This window comes from Cervus canadensis, chromosome 27 (genome assembly GCF_019320065.1).
Source record: "Cervus canadensis isolate Bull #8, Minnesota chromosome 27, ASM1932006v1, whole genome shotgun sequence".
NCBI lineage: Eukaryota > Metazoa > Chordata > Mammalia > Artiodactyla > Cervidae > Cervus > Cervus canadensis.
In genome coordinates, this window is record NC_057412.1 from 47,983,436 (window position 1) to 48,008,622 (window position 25,187).

The following is a 25,187-nucleotide window of genomic DNA, read 5'->3' on the forward strand; positions in this document are numbered from 1 at the left end:
TTTCTTCCAAGTTGTCCATTTTATTGGCATATAGTTGCTGACAGTAGTCTCTTATGACCTTTTGTATTTCTGTGTTGTCTGTTGTGATTTCTCCATTTTCATTTCTGATTTTGCTGATTTGATTCTTCTCCCTTTTTCCCTTAATGAGTCCAGCTAATGGTTTGTGTATTTTATTTATCTTCTCAAAGAACCAGCTTTTAGTTTCATTGATTTTTGCTACAGTCTCCTTCATTTCTTTTCCATTTATTTCTGCTCTGATTTTTTATTTCTTTCCTTCTACTAATTTTGGGATTCTACTGCTCTTTTTCTAGTTGCTTTAGGTATAAAGTTAGGTTGTTTATTTGATGTTTCTCTTGTTTCTAAGATAGGCTTGTATTGCTATGAATCTCCCTCTAAGCACTGCTTTTACTGAATACAGGAGGTTTTGGGTTGTCATGTTTTAATTTTCACTTTCTATGCATATTTTGATTTCTTTTTGATTTCTTCCATGGTGATCTGTTGGTTATTCAGAAGCGTGTTGTTTAGCCTCCATATGTTTGTGTTTTTAGTAGTATTTTTTTTGCTGTTGCTGACATGTAATCTTACTGCATTGTGATCAGAAAAGATGCCTGAGATTATTTCAATTTTATAAAATTTACCAAGGCTAGATATATAACCCAGGACGTGATCTATCTATTCCATATGCACTTGAGAAAATGTTGAAATCCACAGTTTTTGGGTGAAATGCAGATGTCAATTAGGTCTAACTGGTCCACTGTATCATTTAAAGCTTGTGTTTCCTTGCTAATTTTCTGTTTGGTTGATCTATCCACAGGTGTGAGTGGGGTACTAAAGGCCCCCACTATTACTGTGTTACTGTTAATTTCCCCTCTCATACTTGTTAGCATTTGCCTTATGTATTGAGTTGCTCCTATGCTGGGCACATGTATAATTGTTATATCTTCTTCTTGGATTGAGCCATTGATCACTATGTATTGTCCTTCTTTGTCTCTTATTATGGTCTTTATTTCAAAGTCTATTTTCTGATATGAGTATTGCTACTCCTGCTTTCTTTTGGTCTCCATTTGCCTGAAATATCTTTTTCCAGTCCCTCACTTTCGGCCTGTATGTGTCCCTAGGTTTGAGGTAGGTCTCTTGTAGGCAGCATATACACAGGTCTTGTTTTTATATCCATTCAGCCAGTCTTTGTCTCTTGGTTGGGGCATTTAGCCCATTTACATTTAAAGTATTTATAAATATGATCCCGTTGCCATTTACTTTGTTGTTTTGTGTTCGTTTTTATAAACTTTTTCTGTGTCTCCTGTCTAAAGAAGATCCTTTAGCATTTGTTGAAGAGCTGGTTTGGTGGTGCTGAATTGTCTCAGCTTTTGCTTGTCTGTAAATCTTATAAAATTTATTGAGACTGTTTTGTGGCCCAGCACATTATCTATCTTGGAGCATATTCCACGTGCACTTGAAAAGAGTGTGTATTCTGTCGGTTTTGAATGGAATATCCTATATATGTGTGTATGCTCATATATGTGTGTGTGTGTGTGTGTATCTGTGTGTGTATCTGTATGTATATATAAATTACATCAAGCCTGACAAGTAATTTTCTGTGCAGATGATCTATTCACTGATGTAAGTGGAGTATCAAAGTAACCAACTACTGCATTACTGTCAATTTTCCTATTATTTGTTAATACTTGCTTTATATATGTTAGGTGCTCCTTTGTTGGATACATAAATACTTTCAAATGTTATATCCTCTTCTTGGGTTGAGCCCTTTATCCTTATGTAACACCTTTTCTATTTTTGTCTTCTATTAAAGTCTTTGCTTTAAAGTCTATTTTGGCTGATATGAGTACAGCTATTCAGCTTTCTTTTTGTTTCCATTTGCATCAAACATATTTTCCCAGCCTTTCACTTCCAGACCATGTATGTCTTTGGGTTTGAAGTGAGTCTTTTGCAGGCAGCACATAGATCGGTCTTGTTTTCATGTCCAATCAGCCATCCTGTGTCTCTTGGTTGGAGCATTTAATCCATTTACATTTAAAGTGATTACTGATAGGTACGCACTTTTATTGCCATTTTGTTAATTATTTTCCAGTTGGTTTCGTAGTTCTTTTCTGTTTCTTTGTTCTTTTAGTTTCTTCCTTCATGGTTTGATGATTTTTAGCTTTGTGTTTGGGCTTCTTCCCCTTTACTTTTTGTGTATATATTATAGGCTTTTGGTTTGTGGTTATCATGAAGTTTACATATATGGATCTATCAGCAGACTATTTTAAGCTGATAGTCACTGAAGTTCAAACACATTCTGAAACTATGTTTTTACTCCTCCCTACTCTCAAACCATATTTTGTTTTTGATGTCACATTTATATCTTTCTATTCTGTACATACAAATAACACTCACTGTATACAGTTACATTTGATTTTACAATCATTTTACAAAAATTATTTTTTGTCATTTAACTTTCACTTTTTAAGTGACAATCCTTTGCCACTTAGAAGATGACCGAGGACAAGATAGATGAATGGCATCACTGACTTAATGGGCATGAGTCTGAGCAAGCTCCAGGTGATGGTGATGGACAGGGAAACCTGGTATGCTGCAGTCCATGGGATCACAAAGAGACGGACATGACTGAAAGACTGAACTGACTGTACTTTTCACTTCAGTTACTGTATTCTTCAGTTCTGATGGATTCTTTTCTTCTATTCTCCAATTCCTTGTTGAAGTTTTCACTGTTTTCATCCATTCTTCTCCAGACTAGTAAGCATCTTTATGATTATTATCTTAAACACTTTATCAGTCAAATTGCTTATCTGAGCTTTCATTTAGCTCTTTTTCTGAGAGTTTCTCCTGTTTTTTCATCTGAAACATATTCCTCTGTCTCCTCATATTGCCTAATTCTCTGTGTTTATTTCTAGATATTAGGTAGGTCCATGACATCTCCTAATCTTAGATAGGTGGCCTTATGTGGGAGATGTCTTATGGGGCCCAGCATCAAGGTTCTCTGTGACCACCAGAGCCAGATGCACCAGAAGTATCTCTCGTATGTGTGGCCTTCTATTGTGGTGAGGCTGATTTCCTGCAGGCACTCAGGCAGGACAGGCTTCCCAACACTGCTGGCTGTGAAACCTGGCAAGCTAAGACTATTACAAGTCTCATGACCGCTGGTGGGCTGTGCCAGCCCCAAGTGCTAATATGTGAGAGAGGCAATTCCAACATGGTGCCCCCCAGCTCAGGCATCCAAAAATGGCTGCCACCAGCATCTCAGTTCTGGGGGGAATCCCAGCTGCCTACCATCTCCTAGCAAGGCTCTCCATGAAAAGTCACTGGGTCTGACCCAGACAGCTGTCAAGCACTGCCTCTGTGCTGGGACTTGAAGCAAGGATGCTTTTGGACACACCCTTTAAGAGCAAAGTCTTGGTATACCACAGTCTTCTGGTTCTCCCAAACATAAGCCCCACCGGTACTCAAGGTCAGATACTTTGGGCACTTGAACTCAACTATTCTTGCCTGGAAAATTTTATGGACAGAGAAGCCTGGTGGGCTACAGTCCATGGGGTCACAGAGAGTCGGACATGACCAAATGATGCATGTGCGTGCGTGCGCACACACACACACACACACACATACACATACTTGGTTTAGGACCTCCAGGATGGGGAGCCAGATGTGGGGCTTGACCCCTCAGGGAGGATCTCCACTGCTGTGACTTTCCTCCCACTTAAGGACCCCAAGTGTGGGTTCCGACCAGACCACATCTCTGCCCCTCCTACTCATCTTGTTGTGGTTTCCTCTTTACAGTTGTAGAATATGTTCTCTATCAGTCTTTGGGTCATTCTCAGAGACAGCTGCTCTGAAAACAGTTGTAATGTAACTTTGATGTGCCAGGGGAGGTTGTAAGCTCAGGGTGTTCATACGCTGCCATCTTCATTCCTTCTTCTACAATATCCTATCTTATCACCAATGTAGACTGTAACCATATCTTTACCAAAGAAAATAGTATATGTATAAATGTTCTGTAAACATTAAAACCAGCTGAGTCAAAGGTACTGTTAATATCAGGATTCACAATGTTAATTCTTAAGAAGTTAAAAAATGAAAACCTTCTGTGGAATTAAAAGTGAACCAAAGTAAACTATGAAGGACAATATAGACTTCAATGAGAATATTAATATTGATTGTACATTCTTATCACAATATCATACTTGCTAATACAATTCAGCTAAATTAAACATTTTGCCAACATTGCCTCCCAGAAATGACAATTTAACCACTAAAACATAAACGAAAAACAGAAATAAATACTTACTCACAATACCAAACTGTCCCCAGAACAGAAGTATAGCCAAAACTGGGAAAATAACAATGAGGATATTTTCATTTGGAGAAAACCATGAAACTGGGAAGAAAGAAAACAAAAATCACAATTAACACTCACTATAATCACTTTAACTCCTAACTGTGACTAGTCAACAATATATATTATTGTGGAGATGGAAAATAAAAATAATTGAATTAAAACTTCAGCTTTAAAATAAGTAACAAACTACACATATCATTTACTTATACAACAAATTTTACTTATGAAACAAAAAATTATTTACGTAAGAGCTTTTCACCCATTTCCTAACCTATGACTTCTAGAAGGAGGCAGTATGGCACAGGAATTAAGAACAAGGCTCTAGCTCTAGAACAAGCCTCAGTGTCTGGCTTTGAAAAGCAACCGTAACTTACAATCTCTGTGACCTTGAACAGTCTTAACCCTTCTTGTTCTTCAGTGTCTTCATTGTTACACTGGACTGTTACACTGTTGCATTGTTATACTAGACTATTGTGGCTGTTACACTGTTGGGCTGTTGGGCTGTTACTGGTGGATGTTACACTGGACTGTTGTAACTGCTAACAAAGTTAATACATAAAAAACCTTGGCACTTACCAAGTGCTCAGTAAACATTAACTGCAATTATAATTACGCACTCCTACAGATAGCATATTAAAAAGCAGAGACATTACTTTGCCAACAAAGGTCCGTCTGGTCAAGGCTATGGTTTTTCCAGTGGTCATGTATGGATGTGAGAGTTGGACTGTGAAGAAGGCTGAGTGCCGAAAAATTGATGCTTTTGAACTGTGGTGTTGGAGAAGACTCTTGAGAGTCCCTTGGACTGCAAGGAGATCCAACCAGTCCATCCTGAAGGAGATAAGTCCTGGGTATTCATTGGAGGGACTGATGCTGAAGCTGAAACTCCAATACTTTGGCCACCTCATGCGAAGGGTTGACTCACTGGAGAAGGCCCTGATGCTGGGAGGGATTGGGGGCAGGAGAAGAAGGGGATGACAGGGGATGAGATGGCTGGATGGCATCACTGACTCGATGGGCATGAGTTTGAGTAAACTCCGGGAGTTTGTGATGGACAGGGAGGCCTGGCGTGCTGCAATTCATGGGGTCGCAAAGAGTCGGACACAACTGAGCAACTGGACTGAACTGAACAGTGAATACCTGTTATGTGTAAATGCCAAGAATTTATCTTAAGCCAACAGTGGCGCCTTTTTATAAAGCCTGACTCAGGGTATCAAAATGAGGAAGTTGTACTACTGGGTACCTTCACCTTACTCTGACTAAAAACAAGAGAGATGTGAGCCCTAGCTTTTCTCAAACTTACTCTAGATTAGAAGATGCATTTATGGATAATTAGGCCTCAAATGATTGTTTACGTGTAAAGTAACATGAGGGGCTTTAGGTATTAAGTGAAGTGAAGTGAAAGTCACTCAGTTGGGTCTGACTCTTTGCGATCCCGTGGACTTTACAGTCCATGGAATTCTCCAGGCCAGAATACTGGCATGGGTAGGCTTTCCCTTCTCCAAGGGATTTTCCCAACCCATGGATCAAACCCAGGTCTCTCGCATTGCAGGCAGATTCTTTACCAGTTGAGCCATGAGGGAAGCCCAAGAATACTGGAGTGGGTAGCCTATCCCTTCTCCAGTGGATCTTCCCGACCCAGGAATTGAACATGGGTCTCCTGCATTATAGGCAGATTCTTTACCAACTGAGCTATTAAGGAAGCTTCTATTAAGTGTGCCAAGAGCCGACTCATTTAAAAAGACCCTGATGCTGGGAAAGATTAAGGCAAAAGAAGAGGACGGCAGAGGATGAGATGGTTAGACAGCATTACCGACTCAATGGACATGAACTTGAGCAAACTCTGGGAGATAGTGGAAGACAGGGAAGCCTTGCATGCTGCAGTCCATGGGGTCACAAAGAGTTGGATATGACTTAGTGACTGAACAACAGCAATTAAGTGTGTTACAAGTTACCTAGAGAATGATAATATAAAATGATACATTCCACATAAAGGAAATTGTGATGTTAAGTCTTCAAAGAAGGTTTGTTGAGAACTTTAAAAAAATTAAGTTTAGCTGCATCTTATTAACTCTTAAGACCATAATTTTACCTGTGAAATTTCTTCTCTAACAATAAAGCAAAGCAAATGCACTGAAAGCATTTCAGAGTTTGTCTGTATCGAGGGAAACGCTAATTTTGTCCAAAGCAAGCACTCATGTTCGTCTAAAATTAACTCTTTCAAATCTTCCACTGTTCTGCCTCTTTATCAGTATGTAAGGAAACTACTGGACTTCCATACAGTAATGCTAGCTATGCATTTCCCAAGTTAGCTTATAATGTTAAGCTCTGGTAGATGCTAACAATAATCCACAGAATATAATAATGTTATAAATTCTATACCACAGATATTAGCTTTCCAAAGTCTAACATTTTGCCCTATACATGCAGAGACTCGATTGGTTTCTTGCTGAAGGTCCCAACAGTCAAAAAACAGTGAGTGAATGAAAGACAGCTTTTTTGGGTGAAGGGTGGATGCTTTCATGGTTGCAGACCTCTACCAAAAGACAGATGTCCTCTGATTTAATACCTTAATTTCCAACAATTACTGACCATCTTCCTTAACCAAGGAAAATCCATTTCAATTCAATCTAAAATCCTACCAAGAGAAACCTTTATGAATTATCCCTAGGTTTTCACATCTAAATGCCCAAAGGATTTGGTAAAAGCTCTATGATTTAAGGATTATTCTTAATTGACTTATTTTTCTCTACTTGCTTTACTATTTTGAGTTGTGTATATCATTAACTCCCCAAATCCTCACAATTATTACAGGAGGATTAATTAACCTCTTCTTATCATATGGGAAACTGAGGCCTAGATAATTAAGCCACTGACTTCTGACACAAGTTCCCCCTACTCCTTCACCAAACCTACCCTCTCAGTTTCCCCATTTCTCCAGCTGCTCAAGCTAAAAGCCTTGGAATCATCCTTGACTCCATGGTTTCTCTCACACCCTACTTCTGGTCTGATAGTAAATCTTGTGGTTGCTGCTTTCAAGGTACAGCCAGTATCTGATCTCATATTCAAGATGGGCTGAGAAGGTAACGTTATTTCATGGGCCTCCCTGCCTACACAACAGAACTACATTCAACAGTCTTGGCATTTATTAACAGAAATCTACCAGTGAAAATAGGAAGTATGTTTGACCTGGTCTGACCACTCATTTTTCATTTATTACACAGACATTTATTAAAAGCCCACCAGGGTGGGTTTCCCCAGTGGCTCACTGGTAAAGAATCTGCCTCTAATGCAGGAGACAAAGGAGATCAGCTCCTTGATTGGGAAGATCTCTTGGAGAAGGGAATGGCAGCCCACTCCAGTATTCTTGCCAGGAAAATCCCATGGAGAGAGGAGTCTGGCAGGCTACAGTCCATAGCGTCACAAAGAGTTGGACACAACGGAGCAACTGAGCATGCATGTGTGGATAGGATTTCTTCTAGGCATCTGAGACTCAGCAGTGAACAAGCTAGGTGGAGCCATAGACTTGAGGAGGGGGAGGGGCTGAGGGGCAAGATTCTTGTGGGTAGTAAGGAAGGGCCTCTGGGGAGAGGAACTGGCCCCAAACCTTGGCCTGGAAATAGCCTGCCATTTCCAGACAGGGGAGAAGATACACCAAAGGAACAGCAAGTTTGAGCAACTCCATGATGGCCAGTGTGACTAAAATTTAATGATACACGATGAGATGGAAAGAGTGCTGGGATTAACATCATGCTGGGTCTCATCAGCTTGTTAAGAAAGTCTGGATTTTATTCTACAAGCAATGAAAAGTTATTGGAAAGCCTCAAACAGGGCAGAAAAATGATTCACTTAAAATCTTCCTTGGTAGCCATGAGGAGAATGGATGATAGAGAAGCAGGACCTATCAGAAAGTTAATGCAGCAATCAGCTAGGAGCACAAAGGTAGGAGGTGTTTGCCAAATGCAGTCCAGTCCTGTGTTCAGATTACTCATCAAATTTAAGGACATAATAGGGAACGGTTACAAAGGAAAGTGACTAGAATGCGGATGCTGAAACTATGAGCAATGGCTGAAAGAACTGGGGATTTTTACCCTAGAGAAGAATAAACTAGGATGAGAAATACCACAGCCCTCCTAGTGAGTGAGAAATTGTAGGGTTGCAAGCTCTAGTTTGACGTCAGGAAGAATTAGAACTGCCTAATAATTGGCTAAAATCCTTTGGGAAGTAACAGCCTCCTCATGTCAAACATTTATGTAAAAAGTCTGCAACGACCAACTACTTAGGGTATGGTAGAAAGAAATCATGAATTAGATGGAGAGACAGAGTAGATGACTAACAGCTGACTCTACGCCTCTATGCATAAATAATAAGTATAAGAGCTATTTCAAAGATGGGGGGTAGGATTATGAACAAATAACATTACTGACTAAGTGATTCTTAACTGAAACTTATCAAAACTACCTGGGGTTTATCCAAACATCATGTACTCTCTAGGGCTTCCCTCATAGCTCAGTTGGTAAAGAATCTGCCTCCAATGCAGGAGACCCCGGTTCAATTCCTGGGTTGGGAAGATCTCTGGAGAAGGGATATGCTACTCACTCTAGTATTCTTGGGCTTCCCTTATGGCTCAGCTGGTAAAGAATCCACCTGCAATGCTGGAGACCTAGGTTCAATCCCTGGGTTGGGAAGATCTCCTGGAGAAGGGAAAGTCTACCCACTCCAGTATTCTGGCCTGGAGAATTCCATGGACTGTATAGTCCATGGGGCCACAAAGAGTTGGACACGACTGAGTGACTTTCATTTCACTTCACTTCACATGCACTCCCCTCTCAGCTTTTACTCCAACAATAGTGTGTGTGTAGCTATGCGGGTAGGGGGGCCCACAACTTACTCAGTTTAAAATCACTACTGTAATTCACCTTCTCTCATTGACATAAACATGGTACCTCTAACTGGTAAGATGGGAAAAGTATGATGATCACTGAATTGGATATCCAAATATAAAATGAGATTCTGGGGTAAAAACAATGTTTTATATAAAATTATGTATAAGATCTAAAAGATGATGCTGTGAAAGTGCTGCACTCAATATGCCAGCAAATTTGGAAAACTCAGCAGTGGCCACAGGACTGGAAAAGGTCAGTTTTCATTCCAATCCCAAAGAAAGGCAATGCCAAAGAGTGTTCAAACTACCGCACAATTGCACTCATCTCACACGCTAGTAAAGTAATGCTCAAAATTCTCCAAGCCAGGCTTCAGCAACATGTGAACCGTGAACTTCCAGATGTTCAAGCTGGTTTTAGAAAAGGCAGAGGAACCAGAGATCAAATTGCCAACATCCACTGGATCATCAAAATAGCAAGAGAGTTCCAGAAAAACATCTATTTCTGCTTTATTGACTATGCCAAAGCCTTTGACTGTGTGGATCACAACAAACTGTGGAAAATTCTGAAAGAGATGGGAATACCAGACCACCTAACCTGCCTCTAGAGAAACCTGTATGCAGGTCAGGAAGCAACAGTTAGAACTGGACATAGAACAACAGACTGGTTCCAAATAGGAAAAAGAGTACGTCAAGGCTGTATATTGTCACCCTGCTTATTTAACTTATATGCAGAGTACATCATGAGAAATGCTGGGCTGGAAGAAGCACAAGCTGGAATCAAGATTGCCGGGAGAAATATCAATAACCTCAGATATGCAGATGACACCATCCTTATGGCAGAAAGTGAAGAAGAACTAAAAAGACTTGATGAAAGAGGAGAGGGAAAAAGTTGGCTTAAAGCTCAACATTCAGAAAACTAAGATCACGGCATCTGGTCCCATCACTTCATGGGAAATAGATGGGGAAACAGTGGAAACAGTGGCTGACTTTATTTTTCTGTGCTCCAAAATCACTGCAAATGGTGATTGCAGCCATGAAATTAAAAGACGCTTACTCCTTGGAAGGAAAGTTATGACCAACCTAGACAGCATATTAAAAAGCAGAGACATTACTTTGCCAACAAAGGTCCGTCTAATCAAGGCTGTGGTTCTTCCAGTAGTCATGTATGGATGTGAGAGTTGGACTATAAAGAAAGCTGAGCACTGAAGAATTGATGCTTTTGAGCTGTGGTGTTGGAGAAGACTCTTGAGAGTCCCTCGGACTGCAAGGAGATCCAACCAGTCCATCCTAAAGGAGATCAGTCCTGGGTGTTCATTGGAAGGACTGATGTTGAAGCTGAAGCTCCAATACTTTGGCCACCTGATGTGAAGAGCTGACTCATTGGAAAAGACCCTGATGCTGGGAAAGATTGAGGGCAGGAGGAGAAGGAGACGACAGAGAACGAGATGGTTGGATGGCATCACCGACTCAATGGACATGGGTTTGAGTAAACTCCGGGAGTTGGTGATGGACAGGGAGGCCTGGCATGCTGCGGTTCATGGGGTCGCAAAGAGTCGGACACGACTGAGCAACTGAATTGAACTGAACTCATGTATGTGACCACTTTCCCGGTTGCTCAGTGGCAAAGAATCCACCTGTCAATGCAGGAGATGTGAGTTCCATCCATGGATCTGAAAGAAACCCTGGAGAAGGAAATGGCAACCCACTCCAGTATTCTTGCCAGGAAAATCCCATGGAGAGAGGAGTCTGGCAGGCTACAGTCCATGGGGTAGCAAAAGAGTTGGACAAAACTTAGTGACTAAACAACAACAACTCCTTCAAATATATACAAGGTACACCTCCATGCACAAAGAACACATTTCCACAAAAGAAGAACACAATAAAATTTCTGACAAAATTCAAGCCACATTTTTACTGATGCTTTAGGATTGTGAAGGGTTTTTTTTGTTTCGTTTTGTTTTTGATGTATTTACTTGGCTAAGATATACTCCCTAGTTACTTAATCAAAGCCATAATTCTAAGATGGTTCCCAAAACCTGCCCCCTGCAAGCCTTTTTTAAAAACTCCTTCCCCTTTAGGGAAGGATGGGCCTGTGAACATGATGGATTTCATTCCCATGATTATGTTGTGTCATATGGCAAAAGGGATTCAATCAGCTGACTTTGAAAAAGAGTGATTAGTCTTAAGGGAGAGAAAGCAGACCTAATAAGACCTTAAAAGGATCTGGGATTGTTCTAGCCTCTCCTCTCCCCCACCAAAAAAAAAAAAAATCAACATGTGCAAAGGAATCAGCAAGAAGAAGATTAATCTTAGCCGACTTTAAATGTGGAAGAGCTCCTGGAGCAAGCATAGAGCAACCTCTAGGAGCTAAGAGAAGCCCTCATCAGATGTCCAGCAAAGAAACAGGGACCTCAGTTCTAAGGAAATTAATTCTCCCACAACCACGTGTGCTTGGAGCAAGACCCTGAGCTTCTGATGAGAACACAGCCTGCAAACATCCTGATTTTAGCCTCATAAGACCGAATGGAGAATCTAGTTATACCGTGACCACAGCTGTGATCTACAAAGTGGTGAGCTAATAAATGGGTGCAGTCTAAAGCTGCTGCATTTGTGGTTGTTTGCACATGCACTAGAAAACCAACACAAGGATCTCAAAATGCCTTCACGTCAATGTTAGGAACATAACATATTTCATGTTGATGATAACGGAAATGGCAACTTTTCTAAACTTGAACAGACCTTTTAAAACAAAACCCTAAGAGCTTACTCAGAAAAAAGTAAAAATTTAAGCTTCTAAGTTTTTGTATCACTATACTATAAATACAAATATGAGTAACACATTGCACAACCATTATTATTTACATTTAGTAATTTGGTTGTTTACAAGATGTTTTCATAGCAACCAAATACAGTGGTAGTAAACATACTGGTTTTAAAGAAAGACAAAACTAGGTTAAAATCCTGGCTATGACACTGATTTTAAACAAGTACTCTAAATCTCCCTTACTTCATGTGTTAAATGGTAAGACTGATAACTAACTCCCAGAGTTCTCAAATTCAAGACACAATAAACATAAACTACTTGGTATGTGCCCTTATAAATGTAAGATTATTTTCCTGTGGCACTGTACGATCACTTCCCCGAAATCAGGGATTACGCCTTAGTCATCACTGAGTCCACTGTGCCCAGCACATGGCCCAGCACATAGTAGGTGCTCAATAAATCTCTGGTTAAGTGAGCAAGACTTTGATGAAATGGTCCCCACGAGCAGGTAAAAACAGAGGGCCTGACAGGTTGACTTTCTTATCCAAATTTTCTTAAACTAGAAAATAAAAATGTATTTAAAGAGCTTTCTAAATTCAAGTCCTATGCTCTGTCCATGGTACCATACTATACATAGGCACCAGAGGCATATAATATACACACACATATATACAAAGGATTTTATATATATTTGACAGGTAGTATTTCTAAAATACTGTACTTAAAAGAATGGCACAAAGAATAGCCACCTTTAATTCACATTCTACTAAGTAGAATTCTCTATGACACAATTTCAGTTCCTCATCTATGTCTAAAAAATTGGTTTCTATTGCCTAAATCTCCGATGTCCATATGATGGGCAAGTTCCATTATGACAATACATTTGTATTCCACTGCAACAGTCCTGCTCCAACTAACTTTTTGTTGGAAGAAGGGTCCTTTTTTTCCCCCCAGTAAAAAATGGATGCAAAACAATGACATGACAACAGCAGATGCCAGCAAGGATGTGAAGAAACGAGATCACTCATATGCTGCTGATGGGAATATCAAATGGACCAACCGCTCTGAAAAACAGTTCAACAGTTCCCTTAAAAACTAAGCATACACATGCAAACAACCAAATAATCTCTACTTATTCAGAGAGATGAACACTGTGTCCACCTACGAAACCTGCACATGATTAATTCACTGCAACCCCAGTTGTAATAGCCAAAAAACTGGAAACACTCAAGATGTCCTAAAACAGGTGCACTGTTAAACAAACTGTGATATACCCATACCATGGAATATTACTCAGCCAAAAAAACAGAGAAAGAGAAGAAACTACTGATACAGGCAACAACTTGGTTAGATCTCAAGGGTACTGTGCTGACTGAAAAAAGCCAGTCTCAAAAGATCACATACTGTATGATTCCATTCACATAACAGTGCTAAAATGACAAAACTACAGACAAGGGGGACAAGTTAGTATTTGCCAGGTTAGCGTGAGGGAGAGCTTTGTGCTAATGAAATAGTTCTACGTCCTGACTGCAGTGGCAGTTACCCAAATACACATATCACAAAATGAAAAAGAAATATACATACACTGTCCCACTGTCAACTTCCCAGTTCTGTTTTGTTTTTTTATAGTTACACAAGATGTAAGCATTAGGAGTAACTGAGCAAAGAGTACACAGCACCCAGCACTGTTAGGTTTTATTTTTGTGAATCTTTTATTTCTGTGAACTTCCTGTGAATCTATAGTTATTTCAAAAAAATAAAAAATGAGTGCAAAGCCAAATGTCTGAGACCTCTGGTAGAATTTTCTACATTCTCTACAATGAAACAATACTTCCTCATTTGAATGGTCCCAAAGTAAACATAGTTCATATTTTTATAGGGTACTTTGAAAATAAAGAAAAATGAAACAATCACAGACACACAAAATTATAAATTTTCACTTCATCTCCAGATGCTGGTATTCCTTTCCCATTCATCTTCATTCCATCTTCTGGTCCTTCAAGTCTCATATCTTGAGAATACCTCTCAGTGGCCTAGACAACTACCAAACGATTGATCCCTATGTTTTTTTTTTTTTCATTCCAATGAAACTGTACATTTCTTCAGAAAAAACTTCAACTAGATATTAGATTATGCAATTCCAGATTCGACCCCCTGTCGAAAGGTATGCTTTAAAATAAACAAAACAATAAAAAAAAAAAGCTCTTCAGCCTAAATTAGTACCAATTAATACAAGTTACAATGTAAGCGAGATTTCTGAGCAGAAAAGCCTTCCAGATTCTGCTAGCCTACTCTAAGCCATCTCTCAGCCTCTCCTCGTGGCACAAGAATCCCTCTCACAACCGCAGGCCAGCTTCACAACTTGACACCATCCCTCATAAAACGAACATCCCAAGAAGACGATTCACACCTGTAAGCACTTCAGTTCACACAGTGCTTGTGCACAGGGACCCCATTTGGTGCTCCTCAGACTGTTAGGATAAGACAGAAAGGCGGGAATCTATCTTCATCCCCACGTGAGAGATGAGGTAACTGGACTTGGCAAAGTAACTTCTCAATAGCATAAAGATGAACAGTTAAATTGCAGAACAGGGGATAAAACCCAGATCTGCTGATTTTCTAATACAAAGCAATGTCAAAGTAGTCTATCAACCCAAGCACCTCATTCCCAGTGTGGTAACAGACATTTATTCATGGTAAATGCAAGAAGAACAGAGGCAAATAGTGGATCCAATGGAACCGATCTGAGTCCACAAAAAGAGCAGGTTCTCAAAGTATGGTCTAATCCTGAGATCAGTAATATAGCTAGCAATTCTAAATAGAGATTTCAAAACAGTAAGCTGAAATGTACCTCTGTGTGGCTGAAGAACTTAGCTGGCACTGCAAGGAATAGGAAAGAAATGAAAACTTTTTACTCAGCTAACTTTACTGCTTTATGCAACTCAGCAACTCAGAAAGGGCAGGATCATGCGACTATAATCAAAGCTGAATTTAAAGATATCAAATTGAATCCCTAGCTCTCCCACATCTTGGCCAAGGTTGGGGGGGTGGGTGGACAACACCAAAACAAGGTTAAACACAGGAAATCTCAAGGAATCAGCTATCATAACATGATTTTTAATATTCTTATTCTCCTCCTAATCTGTTTTTTCCAGAGGAAGCATGTTTGGGACTTGGCAACCCTTGATCAAAGTGTAAGGTTAAAAAAAAAGGTGAAGTAATTGGGGGAAAGGATTGAAAATTAATCATGTGAAAGAAAGTACTTCTGATGGCAGCAAACAGAAATGCAGAGGAGATGACCCCTGGACTGCTCCCTGCAAATGTAACAGTCCTCAGACCTAAAGGTTGAGGACCACACAATGCACAAATTATCAACCAACAGAGGAGATTTATTGAGAAAACCAAAAGAGCAAATAAGATAAAACTCATGATCTTAATGCTGCTAAACACTCCAACAACATTTAGTATTAATAGTATGCTTTTTGATTCAAAGAAGTTCCTAGCCCCATTTTACCCTCCTTTAACAAGATCATGTTGCTGCAGAAGAAATAACAGGGAAAGTTTACAGAAGTCTTACCAACACGATATTTTAGTTCTATGATGGTTTCCCCTTCTCTGCTCAATTCTGTTACTTCGCAAGTGTAGTTTCCTGAGACGGCATCACTCTTATCCATCTTCAAAGAGGCAATGCCACGCAGTAATTCCGATGGTGTGATTTTTGCACTAGAAAAGTTACTGCTGGACTTGGACATCCGCTGACTTCCATCAAAGATGAAAATGTTTTCTCCTTTGAATTTCCATCTGACATACAATTCAGTAACGTTCTTCGTCTCCACATTATTAACAAAACATGGGATGACAACGGTTTGATTGCATACGGTATATTCTACAGATTTGATTACATTAAATATTAGTTGAGCTGAACCTGGAAAAGAGAAATAAAATTGTTACATTTCATTACAGAATACTATGAGATCTTAGGTATGTTACAAATTCTTAAGATAAACAGAAGTGCTTCTATTGTTCACTTAAGCAAGCAAGCAACTATAGAGAAAATGGGTGAAGCGAAAAGAACAAATTATTTTAATATTAATGTGCACAGCTGACAGACGACACTGTACCTCTTCTTTATTCATTCCCACTAACACAAAATATACATTCTCATGCATCCTGGGGATAAACTCAGCAACTGAGTTAGAACATGCAGATGTAGTATCTGGCTTTGGAAACTCTGAAGCTTGTGTCTTCTGATATTTAAAGAAAAATACGGTCTTTACTATGAGAAAATTTTTAAATTGAAAGTAAAACCAAATAATATATTCAGTCTCAACTTCTATACACTTTCTCCAAATAGAACTTGCTAAACTGATAGGAAGTTTATTTCTATCCCTAGGTTGCATTTCCAAAAAAGGTAGCAAGCTCTACTGTACTTAAATATAAAAAATAAATCACATGAATCACATCACATCTTTCCACTAGGATGGTAAGCCTTAGAATGCTAAGGATTAAAAAAAAAAAAAAATTCTCTACAGCTATTTTCCCATTGCAAAATACAGACAGCAACAGACATTCGGTATGCAAGTACCATAAAAGGATTATACACAATTGAATGGCACTTTCCCACTCCCACATTTCACTGAAACTAAGGAACAACTTCCAAATATATATTACAGGCATCCCCTCCTTCTAGAAACCATAAACCACCGAAAACAATGCTAAGGTGCAAGCTGAAACCAAGAGCAGATACTACTACTAAGTTGCATGTATCCAATCAACTCTTTTCCATAGTATAAGCTACTGGTTGTTGCCTTATAAAAGAGGTTGAGAAACGGGTCCTCTTTCATGTGGAATGTGCAAAAATGTGGACAAACTGTAGTTGTCCTCCATATTCTTCAGCCATTTATCACTTCTTTCATGTAAGCAGTGAGCTGGTGTTTCCTTTAAAAAAAGGATTGACAGATATAAACAAAACCTTAGGTCTAATCACTCATCTTTAAGATGACCCTTTATCAGGGTCACAGGGTGTTATCACTCTAGGGACATAATTACTCTTCAGTAAATGCCCACTGAATTGAATGCTGGGTTGCAGCATGGAATATGAACTGAACAAAGTTCAGAAGCCTGAGAACAAATCCCGCCTCTGTCTGTCACTTTTCACGGTGCAAGCTTAAGCAATTCGCTTAACTTTCTACACCTTGGTTTACTCTCTATAAGTAAGAGGATCAAAAAATGAACAGAATTGTGCATGCTAAGTCGCTTCAGTCATGTCCGACTCTCTGAGACCCTATGGACTGTAGCTTGCCAGGCTCCTATGTCCATGGGATTCTCCAGGCAAGAATCCTGGAGTGGGTTGCCACGCCCTTCTCCAGGGGATCTTCCTGACTCAGGGATCGAACCTGCATTTCGTGCGTCTCCTGCAATGGCACGCAGGTTCTTTACTACTAGCGCCACCTGGGAAGCCCCTCACAGAATTGTGGTTGGCATCAATGGAGAGAGCATACTGCTAAGTGCTCTATACTATGCTATAAATATGTAAGGTCATACCATAAAAACTAGGCACTCCAGCATCTTAATGGAATGCTCTGAACCTTCTCTGACTGGCAGGTCTAAACTGTTACATTTCTGGGAACTGCAGTCTAAACCAACCCTGTGGTCATCCACAGCTCACCTTCCCCCAGTTCTCTCCATTTCTAGCCACCTAAATATCAGGAAGCTCCAGGCAAAACCTGGACTTCCAACTGCATTCTTCAAAACGCTGGAGTTATGAATTACTTCCCCTGAGAAATATAGTCTCCACTGGGTGGTGGTTATGATGCTGGAGTTAGAAAGGAAGGAAAGTGTCAGAAACTATGGTCAACAATTTTGAAATGGACTAAAAGATTACCGGGAGTCCTTTCAACGGGGTGCTGGGCCTTATCGGACAGATCCGTTTGGAATAACTCTATAGCAGCCTGGGCCTCTTGCCAAGACTAGGCTGTTTTTATAGTTTTGTAAGATGTAGAAAACTGATGGTAATGCAACCGATTCATAGCCATAGAGATACAAACAAACTTTGTTCTGCAGTTGATTTGGACCTGTTGGAAAAGAGGAATTTTTTAAATAATTACATTTTAGGGACTTCCCTGGCAGTCCAGCGGTTAAGACAGCGCTTCCACTGCAGTCGGTATGGGTTTGATCCCTGGTTGGAGAACTGAGACCCTACATGCCTCACAGCATGGCCAAAAAACAGAAAAAGATTTTATTGCCCTGAGGACACTGACCAACTTTGCATCTATCCACAGATTCATTTCACCATTCCTGACTGCCTATATGTACATGTGTCTATTCTTCCAATTTTCTCTTTTTTTAAATTAACATTTATTTGGCTGCATTGGGTCCTTAGCCACAGCATGCAGGATCTCTAATTGTGGCATGCAAATTCCCAGTTGTGGCATATGGGATCTAGTTTCCCGACCAGAGATCAAACCTGGGCCCCCTGCACGGGGAGCGCAGAGTCTTAGCCATTGGACCACCAGGGGAGTCCCCTCCAGTTCTCTTTTAAAACCAAGATGGTTGTACCATCTTGTTGGTTTGCTTGTTAATTAATGTGTGAAATAAAAACCTTGACACGTGAGCATTTCGTATTTGTTTGAGTCAAACTCCTAAAAATTATCCTTTAATTAAAGAGATACAAGTGAAGAGCTAAGTTACCTCAGCAGACTTTTTTAGAAGCCTCCAAGTGAGTACAAAGTGGTCAGCAAGCACTCAGTGACTTTATAACTTGTGTTTAGAAAATGAATTTTCTAAAGAATACAGAAAAAGCATTGATTCCACGGCAGTATTTGTTGTAATGTTAACACAGCCATTTTTATAGCGGAAGCAATTTGAGTTAAATAAATGCTGTCAACAAAATTCAAAGTGAAATTGACCTGGATCACCTGTAACTTGACTAACCCTTGCACTAACAATGAATAAATACAGTCCAAAAATGTTGCTTCATCAGCTGTTAACTACAACTTCACCCTCTATCAACATTTGTTAGACAGCTATTAAGCAGTAAAATTATTTGATTTGGTTTTTCTCTATTTTGCCTACTGCCTTCTGATGAAACAGCAAAGTGAAGAAAGGATCTAAAATATACAGAGCAAATAAAGGATCACATAGATAATTATCATGAATAAGTAAATTCTGAATTATCAAGAAATGCCTACAGCAGTCTAATCAGATAGGAATTGATAAGTATAACCATCCATGATGCCGGAGTCCCAGATAAATTAACAAACGAAATGGAAAAATTAACTTATATCAAATGCCAAAAATATTGGACCTTACAACTTTTGTGAATACAGACTACCAGCTCAAACCGTCTCACCTGATCTGAAACACTTAGCAGGAGGTGTGGATACAATAATGAAAAAAATGTAGGAATCCTCTTTAAAAATCTTAAAAATTCTCACCTGGGGGACTGATGAAAGTGAAAGTGACAGTCGCTCAGTCATGTCCGACCCTTTGAGACCCCATGGACTATACAGACCATGGAATTCTCCAGGCCAGAATACTGGAGTGGGTAGCCGTTCCCTTTTCCAGGGGATCTTCCCAACACAAGGATGGAACCCAGGTCTCCCGCATTGCAGGCGGATTCTTTAACAGCTTAGCCACAAGGGAAGCCCTGGGAGACTGACACACACTTTTTATAACCCAAGGTCGCAAGTGCTTTCTTTCCTATATGAACAACGTGCTGTGGATGGGCAAGAGAGTGATCAGTCTTCAGACATCTAGGAAAATGTTTGTTGCTACTACAGGAAAAACAGAAGACTATCACAGACTCTGCCCATTTATTTAGGCCTTCACTCTTACCTTTTCACATGTTCCATGAAAAATTTCTCTCCTTTAGAACAACTCTGAAAATACTCTCCTTTTGTAAGAGCTTACCCAATACTCTCCAAAGGAGCCCTCCCTTCCTATTACTTCAAACTGAGTCCTCCAGATAAGAAACCAGAAGCTTCCAACACTTCCCCCTAGACATTCTCCTGCTGCCCCACCTATCCACACCTCTCTTCCCCTCACTGCTTCCTCTTCAGAAATGAACTCCTTCACTTGAGAGCTAGTTTCTGTGTCCATCTCCACACTTATCAATATCAAGGGCTTCCCATAGTTGCTTGCCATCCTCTGACATCCCCCAAGTTCATTTACAATAGGTTTAAAAAAATTTTTTTTTAATATTTGAATATTATCCAACTGGGGGGAAAAAAATCCCTTGTACTTGTCTCTCTCTTTCCTAGCATCTAGAAAGATAATCTGAATGCATTTCTTCACCTCTTACCTCCTACATCCCTGCTACCTGGCCTCTACCTTGCCCTCTTCACTGCAACGGCTCTTGCCAAAGTTGCCAAGCATCCCGTGAACATGGAATGCATGTGGCTCACTCTCCATCTTGACTTCTCTACAGTTCTTGAGTCTGTGGGGAGCCCTTTTCTTGTCTCCTGGCTTCTGTATCTCTGAATTTCCTGCTAGTGCTTTCTCCAACTCATCGCAGATTGCTTGCTTTACTGAAACCTATTCCTTGACTCGCAATACACATTAGGTTGCTAAGGACTTCCTACCCTGACCCCCACCCCTCCCTACTCCAGTATTCTCCCTTACCCCAGGTATTAACTACCCACACATCTTATTTAACTAGGTTCCACCTTTCTCCTTAGCTGCAGAGCTTGGGAAGCCAACGATGTGCTATGCGTTTCCCCTTGGATGTACTACAGCTACTTCAGAATCAACATGAACAAAAATCTGTCTACCTTCTGCCTACGTTCATCCCAGATTCTCACCTCCCTAAAGTGCTTTTCATTATCTACCAGTCGACCAGACCTAGACCTAACAATCATGCTAGATTCCGCCCTCTCCTCAGCCAGGCGAGTTCTGGGTGGGCTCGACCTATGTAACTGTTCCTAAATCCAAGGTCTGCTATATGAATTAACTAGACATGCATCATTTCTGCCTTGAACTATTGCTGCAACCCCTCACTAGCTCCCTGTCTCCAGCCTCAAAGTTTCCCCATCCCAGTCATGCATTTTGCACAGTTCCCAAAATAACTGTTCCAAACACAAATGTGCACTCCTATGCCTAATATACTTTAACAGCACTCCTTCCCCCACTTTCAGGCTAAATTCAAGAGCTTCAGCATGGAATACAAACCAGGTCCTTCCGGATCCTGTCGGTCCTCACCTCCTACACTCTTATTTCCCAAGTAAGCTTCAATCGTAATGACCTTCTAGCAATTCCCTGGATATGCAGAAGTACTCTCACTTCCAGGCAGTCCCCCACTCACACAAGCTGTGACCCAGCCTCAGGAGGCCCATACCTTCCACTGGAGGTACAGGTAGCGCACACACTTGGCTCAAGACTTACACTTCCTAGGTGCATAACCTTAGGCAAGTTACTTAACTTCTGTATCTCAGCTTCCTCACCTATAAGATGTGGCCAGTGATCATGTGCACCTCATAGGGATTTTGTTGAGATTTAACGAGATAATGAGCATGGAGTTCCTACTGCAGCGCCTTTCACTTACACAGCGAACGTTCAATAAAGGGCAGCCACAATTCACTGACTTTGGCTCTTCCTGAAGGCACGGCTGAGTTGTTCAATCCTGTCCCCCGTCGTTGCTCCTCAACCCTACTCATTACCCAACTCTGTTCATCCCTCCTTACTGCTCCTATTTCTGCCCCCGCCCCCACCGTTCAAGCGCTGTTGCTCAGTACCAAATCTTGTAACTACTGTTTCACTCTACTGATTTCTCCATTAGGATAAAAAGGTAGAAACACAAGGACAATGTATTCATTTGATATCTTATGGATCTAATTCAGGGTCCAGCCAGCAGGGCTCAATACATTCCTTCTGAATGTAAAAATTTAAAGTGTGAATCCCATGAAAGGAAAACCTAAATATCCTATCAGGGAAGATTCACTCTTCTTCCATATTTCAAGAGACTCCTCCACTGTTTCTTACTTCTATAGCCCTAATTATGGTATCATGAAGCTACATATTTTAATGAAAAATCTAAACCAAGTCAGATGCAGATTGGATGGAACAGTGCCTTTAAAATTACTTGACATCTCTAAGAATGCTCCTCCTACTGGGTGGTGTTTAAACTGGATGAGTTGTAATGTCCTAGAAAAGGAAGGGCTTTTTAGGTCATAACAAGTACAGAGGAATAAAGAAAGAATACCCAAAGGCCAATGATTATTTGACAGAGCTCCAGGAAAAGTGGCCGGAAAAGATGGTTAAGACTTATTGTAAAGGCTTCCTTGAATGTCACTGTGGGAAGTCTGGAGCTGATAACCTAAGTAATGGCAAACCACTCAGACTTAATTACATTTAAAAAATAATAATAATACAGCAGTATGAAGGGTGAATTGAGGACAGGAAGAGCTTTGGGAAAGGAGATTCATTAAGAGATGGCTGCAATAATCCAGGGAAATGACAAGTGAAGAGAAGGCCAAAAATAATAGAGAAAGAACAAAAAAAGCAAATGGATGTAAGTCAAATGTGAGAGGTAAAGTAGGAGAAGTGAGAAGAATTAGTTTTTAACTAAAATAGTATGCATAACTAGTTAGATTGTGGATTAACTATAGAGTAAAGATACTTAAGAGATTCAGCAGTAAATATTCTTTCAGTATTTAATAGGCTGAGTATTAAAAGTACCGGTGGTACACTGAAATGGAGGTGTCCAGTAGATCCTAGGATATGTCAATGTGGATTTAAAGAGAAAGGTCTGAGCTACAAAGACTTGGGAATTACCAAGAATATAGCTGGTAACTGAAATTGTGAGCATAAACAAGATCACTCAGACAGTTCCTGCAAACAGAGCAGGTACCAGAGAATAAAATGCTGGGGAATATCAATATTTATGGAGCAAATAGTTAAAGAGGAACAAACTAAGGATGCGAGAGAAAGAGGTGAAGAAAAAGAGGCAGCAAAGAACACCACTGCAGACACAATGGAAGGGTCTTAACTATGGACAAAATAGATGTTAAGCAGGATGAGTTTAAACAAAAAAGCCTCTAGATTTAAAATTTCATCCTTAGCTTCTTTATCTGCAGCAATGTCAGCAGACGAGGGACTGGAGTCAGACTGAATTTTGGAAGTGAAGGGGAGGGGAGAAAGAAGAGGCAGTGATTCTCTATGAATAAATTTGTCAGTATAAGAAAGCAGGCTTCCTTCGTGGCTCAGCTGGTAAAGAATCCGCCTGCAATGCGGGAGACCTGGGTTGGGAAGACCCCTGGAGAAGGGAAAGGCTACCCACTCCAATATTCTGGCCTGGAGGACTCCATGGACTAAATCATGGGGTCGCAAAGAGTCTGACATGACTGAACAACTTTCACTTTCACTTTTGTGTGCTTCCCTGCTGGCTCAGATGGTAAAGAATCTGCCTGCAATGCGGGAGATCCAGGTTCAATCCCTGGATCGAGAAGATCCCCTGGAGAAGGGAATGGCAACCCACTCCAGTATTCCTGCCTGGAGAATGCCATGGACAGAGGAGCCTGGTGGGCTATAGTCCGTGGGGTTGCAGAGTTGGACATGACTGAGTGACTAACACACACAAGAGAAAGAGGCAATGATGGAAAGCGCATGGAGCCGCTCTTCTCGCTTGTCTTTAATATGGAGTCAGACTTGAGCATGTCTGCAAACTGAGATGAAGGAACCCAGGAAGAGGGAAAGATCTAAGGTACAAGCCTGAAGGATTAAGGTGATTAGGCAGGTCTCTGAGATGGTGGAAGTGAAAGATCTATAGACGGGGGGTCTTTCCTTGGAAAGGTGACAAGGAGCACTTCTGACACTGGGTGAAGGAAGAGAATGAGACGAATGTTGCCTAAGATATTACAGACACGTTTAGTAATGGTGGGTGGGAAGTTGAAAGAGTCCACACCACACATCACTATTTTCTGCAGCAGAGTAGGAACTTAATTATTTGTTCAGGATGGATGATCAGGAATGGGGTAAGAAGCCCCAGCAGACACTAAGGTAAATGAAGCAAAGCTCATGCGTTGAGACACCTGCTTAGAAATGAATCCATCTAATTTCTGCCATCAGGCTTGGGCTCTGGTATGAAGAATTGGAGTCTCAAACTGACTCAGGTTAAAATTAGGGTCAAAGCGAGGATTTAGTCAGATCTCTCCTAAACAGAGACCAAATAAAGTCGGGTAAAAAGGCAGGTGTTCACAGGTGTCTACATCTGACTCAAACTGATCTCCCCCTGGGGTTTTAAATGGTCCCCATAAGAACAGAAGTAGTCCAGCTAGAGTTATAAGGCCCAGGGCAGCTTAAAGGCAGTAAGATCCACAATTACAGCCTTTTCAAGCATTTCAAATATATTAAGTACTATTGAGGTATAAAAACAAAAAATCCCTTCTCTTTATAAGCTACACTTTAAGTTATTAAGAGGCATACAGTCTGAAATTTGTCTGTATGCCCAAGAAGGCCTTACAAAATGCTTAAAGCCTGACACGGGTTCATACTTCCCTGAAACAGAATAAGCAATGTTGACAAATCCTGCACTTACCCAATCTCCTGGCTTGGTGTTTAACTTGTGTGTGTGTGCGTGTGTATGAGTCACTCAGTGTTTGCCTCTTTGCAACCCCATGGACTGCAGCCCACTAGGCTCCTCTGTCCATGTAATTCGCCAGGGAAGAATTACTGGAGTGGGTTGCCATTCCCTTCTCCAGGGGATCTTCCCAACCCAGGGACTGAACCCAGGTCTCCCACATTGCAGTCAGATTCTTTACCATTTGAGCCATTAAGTTGAATCCTAATTTAAATCCTAATTTAAATCTCAAACCCTGGGATTGACCAGATTCTGGTGGCTCAGTGTTAAGTAATCGGCCTGCAATGCAGAAGACACGAGATGAGGGTTCAATCCCTGGGTCGGGAAGATACTCTGGAGGAGGAAGTAGCAACCACTCCAGTATCCTTGCCTGAAAAATCCCATGGATGGAGGAGCCTGGTAGACCACAGTCCATGGGGTCGCAGAGAGCAGGACTCAAATGAGCAAGCGAGCACACACACACACCATGGAGATGGAATAAAATATTCAGAGCAGAGTGCAGCTTCTAATTCCTGTTTCATGTAACCACAGAGAATGTTCCATGTAACCACAGAGAATGAAAACCCAGATTCTACTGTCTTAGTCTAGGTATACCACAATCAAATTTCCTGAG

At 40.6% G+C, this 25,187-nt stretch overlaps 1 protein-coding gene across 4 annotated transcripts in view; it reads right to left on the minus strand.

Moving 5' to 3' along the window:
* CD47 (CD47 molecule) overlaps positions 1–25,187 on the minus strand; it is a 61,703-nt gene that overhangs the window by 32,420 nt on the left and 4,096 nt on the right. For all 4 annotated transcript variants that reach the window (XM_043448618.1, XM_043448619.1, XM_043448617.1 and 1 more), the window contains exons 2-3: positions 15,578–15,925; positions 4,304–4,393 (exon numbers count right to left, since the gene is read on the minus strand). In XM_043448618.1, coding sequence (XP_043304553.1) covers positions 4,304–4,393; positions 15,578–15,925 — 438 coding nt within the window. The remainder of the gene's footprint in view (positions 1–4,303; positions 4,394–15,577; positions 15,926–25,187) is intronic.